Genomic DNA, 6,000 nt, shown 5'->3' with positions numbered 1-6,000 from the left:
TTAAGAACTTTTATTCTTGTTTATTTTACAACACCATCAATGTGTAATTTCTTAATTTTATTTTTATAATAATATTATAAATATTTTTCAAGAATTTGCCTATATAAAGAAGGTATAAATATCAAACCCAAATACAATCAGCCCATAGTTAGGTATAAATATCAAACCTAAACCCTAATCTACTCATTACTAACCCTAATCAAATACAAATGCTGATCTAGCCCGCCCTCCGGGACGTGCACCTACTCTTCCACCCCTCCTCAATATAAGCTTGCAACCTTAGCGTTCTTTCAAAATAGTATATATAATCTATTGAGTTAATTATCAAAATGGTCCTCCAACTATGGTCTTTTCTCAAATTGGTTCTTTGACTTTTAATTGCACTCAGAGTGGTCCTCCGACTATTGAACTTTAAGTCAAAATGGTTCTCCGTTAGTTTTGGTGTTAAATGAGTGTTAAAATGAGGGGTAAAACTGGTAATTTAAGATTTTCACTATAGTTAAATGACTACTTTGGGTGCAATTAAAAGTCAAATGACCAATTTGAGAAAAGATTTGTACTCATTTTGATTAAAAGGAGTTAATCTTGTACTTATTATTTTCATTTTATGAATAAACAATCTTTTTATTTTAATTGTTAACTAGAATTTTTTTTTTTAAAAAATAACTTAGAATAATAATTTTGATTATTAGCCTAGTAATTATATATAGTTTTACAAATTAACATTAACTTTGGATTAACTCTTTATTATCCAGGAATGCTTGACATTATGTATTTGGATTTTGATTTTCTATGATCATAAATAGGCATACATATAATGATAAAACTATTGTGAAAAATTACAACCAGATGAATAACATAAACCATTGCTTATTTAAAAAAAAAAAAAAAAAAAAAAAGACAATAGTTAAATACAAACGGATAAGAAAAATAATATAAAAAACTTATTATCTATTACAAAAATTTGTGTAAGAAAGTACAAGTTGAAAGTGAGAAATGGAAGTGCATGTAACTTTTCTTAATTTGAATTACCTTTTGAGCCCCAAATCTCTATCTTATTAGGTAGCTTCTAATATCTCCATCAGAATCAAATCAATCAATCATTACGAATGCAATCTAAAAATTAAATGATTGTGAAGAGAAAAAGAAATGAAATTTATCTCGTTGAACTTGTGCACATAGAAATGAATTAAAAACTGTCCACGTCAGTGTGACTATGATAACCATCGGACATCCCCAAGCACAAGAAGAAACTGAAAAATCTCGAGAGCACTCATGGAGGAAATACAGCACAAGAACTTATATGTAAACGGAATTAACATGCACGTAGCTGAAATCGGCCAAGGCCCGGCTATCCTATTCCTTCACGGTTTCCCAGATCTCTGGTATTCGTGGCGTCACCAGCTGCTCGCACTTTCCGCCAAAGGCTACCGCGCAATTGCACCCGACCTTCGCGGCTACGGCGACACGGACGCGCCGCCTTCCGCCTCCAGCTACACCGCTTTTCACATCGTCGGCGACCTCGTCGCCCTACTCGACTCGCTGAGTCTCGATAAGGTCTTCCTTGTCGGCCATGATTGGGGTGCCGCTATGGCATGGTACTTCTGCTTGCTTCGCCCAGATCGAATCAAGGCTCTGGTCAATTTGAGTGTGGCTTTCACTCCGAGGAACCCTAAATGGAAGCCGGTGGAGTCTATGCGTTTTCTGTTTGGTGACGATTACTATATGTGCCGATTTCAGGTACTTTCTCGATCTATCATACTCATTATCCTGTTTTGATAAGTAATCACTGGAATATTACGATCCAACACAACGTCTTATAGCTTAATTTTTCGATTCTCAAATTGAATTAGCATTTCCTAAGATTTAATAGTAAATTTCTTATTATATTTTCTTTGATGCATAAATTCGCAATATCAATTCATCTTTCAAAATCCGTAAGGATCACTGATCACAGTTCCTATCATGACAACACCCATTCTTCCAAGTAAGTGCAGGGCAGTAATCACTGCTAAAGGTAGCCTTTGAGTTCAATGTTTTTCTGTTATTCTATAGGAACCTGGAGAAGCAGAAGAAGAATTTGCTAGTGCTGGTACTGATAGAATAATCAGGAAATTTTTAACGAATCGTAAGCCAGGACTACTTCTAGTGCCCAAAAGTGTAAGATTTGGGGGTTCATCTAATAAACCTATCAACCTGCCTTCTTGGTTGTCAGAACAAGATGTGGATTATTATGTGAGCAAATTCAGCAAAAAAGGTTTCACTGGTGGATTAAACTACTACAGAGTTATGGATTTGTGAGTTGAACTCGAAAACTTTTTTTATTTTTTCTTAAACCTAAAAAATTACTCTGTTCGTTTGCATTGCTCTTATCAGATAATAGTTCTACACCCGTCCACCCAAGCACGATGAATAAATTAATGTAATAGTTCCTAAATTGTGTCATGTGTGTGGATATGTATATCTAGCGTTTTGACTCTGTGTTCAACTGAGTTACCATGATTTACATCCTCCCAGATGCTCTGCCCGGGGCGTGAGGGCCTGAGATTGGGAATTCAACCTTTTAGGAAAAATGTATGTCTAGCATTTGTTTGTAGATAGTATCCTGGAAATCAGCACCAAATTTTTACCCTTAGTGTGTTTGATATGTAACAAGAAACAACCTGCATGTTGGGTTGCTGGATCAATGGCTTAATGCTAATATACTGAATCTTAACTGAACAATTATATAGATTGTTAAGTTTCATGAGCTGATTTGCCCTTGTAATTATATAATTTTGTATTATTGTTTTGTTGAGATAGGAAGCGGCTTATGATCATAGCTATATTGATTGATATATCGCTTAACTGCTGCAGAAATTGGGAGCTGTTGGCACCCTTTACAGGGGTGCAGGTAAAGGTTCCGGTTAAATTCATTGTCGGAGATCTTGACGTGACTTATAACACCCCAGGTGTGAAGAACTATGTAGACAATGGTGGTTTCCAAAGGGATGTGCCATTTTTGCAGGAAGTGGTTATACTGGAAGGAGTGTCACACTTTTGCCACCAAGAAAAGCCGGAAGATATTAATGTTCACATATATGACTTCATACAGAAATTTGGTTAAAAGCTTCTTCCAAGTCACATTCTGTTTCTTATGAATGAAACAATGCTCAACACAATCTGGCTATATTTGGATGACTTCTTTTACTATGTTTTGTAGACTTTATAGCTTAATTTAAGCTACAAATAATCTATAAAATATGTTTGGTAAAACATTGGAATTTTAAATAATAGCTTATTTTGATTCAAAACAAGTTATTGGCTTTTACTTTTTTTCTTTTTTTTTTTCTTTAATATATATATATATATATATATATATATATATATATATATATATATATATATATATATATATATGGACCAAACGGAAAGGGGAGACCCTGGGAAGGCTATTTATATTTATTAATTTACAAAAATTGCACTATTTATCATTCATTAATCAAAATTCTAATGTTTCAATTTATCTTTTTGGGTAAAAGTACAAATAGGCTATTGAACTATTTGGGAGATAACAATTAAGTCACCGAATTCGAGTAAGCTTCAAATTCATCTAGAAAAAAAAAGTGCAATCAGTATTTTTAGAAAAAAAAAAAAGTGCAATCAATATTTTTAACAAGTTAACAATAGGTTTAGGTTGCCATGTGTATATTTTATTTTATATTTTATTATTTTTATTATCCTACTAAGCAGTTAATAGGAGGTGAATGTGGTTTTTGAAACTTTAGACAAAAACAAAAAAACAAAAAAAAAAAAAAAAAAAAAACAATTTGAAACATTAATTAAACAAAAATGTTAAGTTTCGTGTCTAAAATTTTAGTTTTGTAGTTCAATTCATACAGAAGTTTGGTTAAAATTAAGCTTAGCTTCTTCAAGTAATTAACATGCCGGCCGGTTCTTATAAATGAAGAAATCGCAACAGGATGGGATGTGGCGGCTATATTTGGATGACTTTTTTTGTGTAATAATTCGATCAGTAATGAGCTTATATAACAGCCCTATGATGATGATGTGGCATGAAAATCGGAATATGTGTGCACATCCGATGATCCATGACTTCATCATATATATATAGATGTCTGATGGTGATTCTTTGGGCTGACCAATTCATATTCATATTATATTGTATACAGATAGATGAGATGCACTTTTTTCTGCTAACGAGAGGCTTAGAAAAGATCAGACTTTAATTTTGTCCTCACCCTCCGATCCATTTGCAAATTAAACAAATGCAGTTATTCACCCTCCATTCTATTCCAGTTTAGAGGATTATTGAGAAGATAGATCGAGAAGGAAGGAAAAAATGGCATCCAGATTCTTGCTTCTTGCCCTCATCTTCTGCTACTTAAGCCTCAATAATAATGTTTATTCGATTCAGCCTCAACAAATAATACCTAACCTTAAGGTAGGATAGGTGTTTCAAACAGAGCTTTTGTGTAATTCATACAACTATTTTCACGTTGTTAATAAATGTTATTTTTCTTTTGGTGATAAAATATATATATATATATATATATATATATATATATATATATATATATTATGCATGCATAGTCAATTATAATAAAAGTTCACTTTTTGACGTTGTTTAATTTAATAATAAGAGAAAACTTTCAGTTTCCGGCAAAGAAAGTTGACCCAAAGCTGATTGCCACCGCATGCGATCACAGCAAGGGCGGTGAGGCTTGTGTGAAGTGGTTGAATGACAAGGAAAACGATCCGGAGATTTCTCTCATCGAAATAAATGATATGCGCGACCTTGCCTTTTTCGCGCTCAAGAAGATTGAGAAAGAGGCGGTGAACGTGTCGGAGGCGGTGGAGATGAAACTAAACAACGGGAGCGAGGTGTTGCCGCCGGAGACCCAGCAGGGCCTCAGCGATTGCAGAGAGCATTACGTTCCGGCGGTGGATTTGATCGAGGAAGCCGTGGACTCCGTCGGCAACAAGGCATTCCCCGACGCCGTTAAATTCCTCCAAGATGCCATTCTCGACCTCAACGCCTGCGAGGAGAGCCTCAAAAAGATCACAACCGACCCAACCACCAAGAATCCGACCAAAGCCGACCAGTATGCTACCATGGCCATCAACCACCGCGATGTTCTTGAGTCTCACGTCGTCATAACTCAAAGCATTCTTAATTTGGCTGCTAGTGGCGGTGGCGGCGGCGGCGGCGCCCCCGCTGCAGCCCCGTCCTCTTAATTTCAACCCCACGCCACGTCAGGAAAAAATAAATATTTCACCTTATTGCATGTAACACAGATTATGTGATCCAATTCTCAACCAATCAGCAAGTTATCTATCTAATAGATTCAAAGATTCACGGCTGATAATAACGCCGCCACTTGACTTGCTTCAAGTTTGTAGACAAAATCATATTTGAAATCATTGATATAATTTCATTTCATTAAATCATTGTTATTATAAAAGACCAATATAAGTAACACTTTTCAATTTCATACAATAGATTTTAATCACATATTCAACTTCTACGTGTTGCCTTTGTCTTTAGTTGCTGAATAGTGTTAAGGTTATAAAATTTTACAATCATTTATTATACAACTACTATAGGACTATAGAGCGAGAAGATTCTTATGATCCTAGATAATCAACACCAGTTGGCGCCATTCCGGACGCAAAAGGTGATGACTGGATGCCTAGGTGGCGATAGGAGCCTTTCTCTAGTTGGAGAAGGCGTCATCCCTTGCTTCAATCATAATCCCGGACGCTTCTCCACTAGAAAAGGTGGTGACTGGACGCGTAGGTGGCGATCGGAGCCTTCTCTAGTTGGCGAAGGCGTCATTCCTTGCTTCAATCGTAATTGCAGTCTGCGTTTGCTAAATGATTCGCTGAAACCCTAATGACTGGTTATCCTAGGTGGATAATTGAGTTTAGATACACTAAGATGATAATTTGATTGAATTTTATTTAAAGTTCAAAGATTTAATTGCACTTTCTTATAAA

General features: G+C 35.4%; 2 protein-coding genes across 2 annotated transcripts; both read left to right on the top strand.

Moving 5' to 3' along the window:
- Window positions 1-1,112: 1,112 nt before the first annotated feature.
- Window positions 1,113-3,288, top strand: LOC109160202 (bifunctional epoxide hydrolase 2). The gene is made up of 3 exons (XM_019308429.1): window positions 1,113-1,740; window positions 2,056-2,297; window positions 2,857-3,288. Exons 1-3 carry the CDS (start codon window positions 1,276-1,278, stop codon window positions 3,104-3,106), a joined length of 957 nt encoding a protein of 318 aa, XP_019163974.1. The 5' UTR covers window positions 1,113-1,275; the 3' UTR covers window positions 3,107-3,288.
- Window positions 3,289-4,188: 900 nt separating this feature from the next.
- LOC109160208 lies at window positions 4,189-5,447 on the top strand. Its single transcript, XM_019308441.1, has 2 exons — window positions 4,189-4,444; window positions 4,657-5,447. Exons 1-2 carry the CDS (start codon window positions 4,343-4,345, stop codon window positions 5,236-5,238), a joined length of 684 nt encoding a protein of 227 aa, XP_019163986.1. The 5' UTR covers window positions 4,189-4,342; the 3' UTR covers window positions 5,239-5,447.
- The last annotated feature ends 553 nt before the right edge of the window (window positions 5,448-6,000 follow it).

The sequence above is a fragment of the Ipomoea nil genome, unplaced genomic scaffold, assembly GCF_001879475.1.
Source record: "Ipomoea nil cultivar Tokyo-kokei standard unplaced genomic scaffold, Asagao_1.1 scaffold0302, whole genome shotgun sequence".
NCBI lineage: Eukaryota > Viridiplantae > Streptophyta > Magnoliopsida > Solanales > Convolvulaceae > Ipomoea > Ipomoea nil.
Note: the sequence above shows the minus strand (reverse complement) of the source record. Positions and strands in the feature narration are given on the sequence as shown.

Excerpts from the sequence above, each read along its gene's own strand:
- LOC109160202 (XM_019308429.1), top strand. The coding sequence starts at position 1,276 with ATGGAGGAAATACAGCACAAGAACTTATATGTAAACGGAATTAACATG. Across the intron at positions 1,741-2,055 it reads ACTATATGTGCCGATTTCAG|GAACCTGGAGAAGCAGAAGA; the intron begins GTACTTTCTCGA and ends GTTATTCTATAG. Across the intron at positions 2,298-2,856 it reads TACTACAGAGTTATGGATTT|AAATTGGGAGCTGTTGGCAC; the intron begins GTGAGTTGAACT and ends TAACTGCTGCAG.
- LOC109160208 (XM_019308441.1), top strand. The coding sequence starts at position 4,343 with ATGGCATCCAGATTCTTGCTTCTTGCCCTCATCTTCTGCTACTTAAGC. Across the intron at positions 4,445-4,656 it reads AAATAATACCTAACCTTAAG|TTTCCGGCAAAGAAAGTTGA; the intron begins GTAGGATAGGTG and ends GAAAACTTTCAG.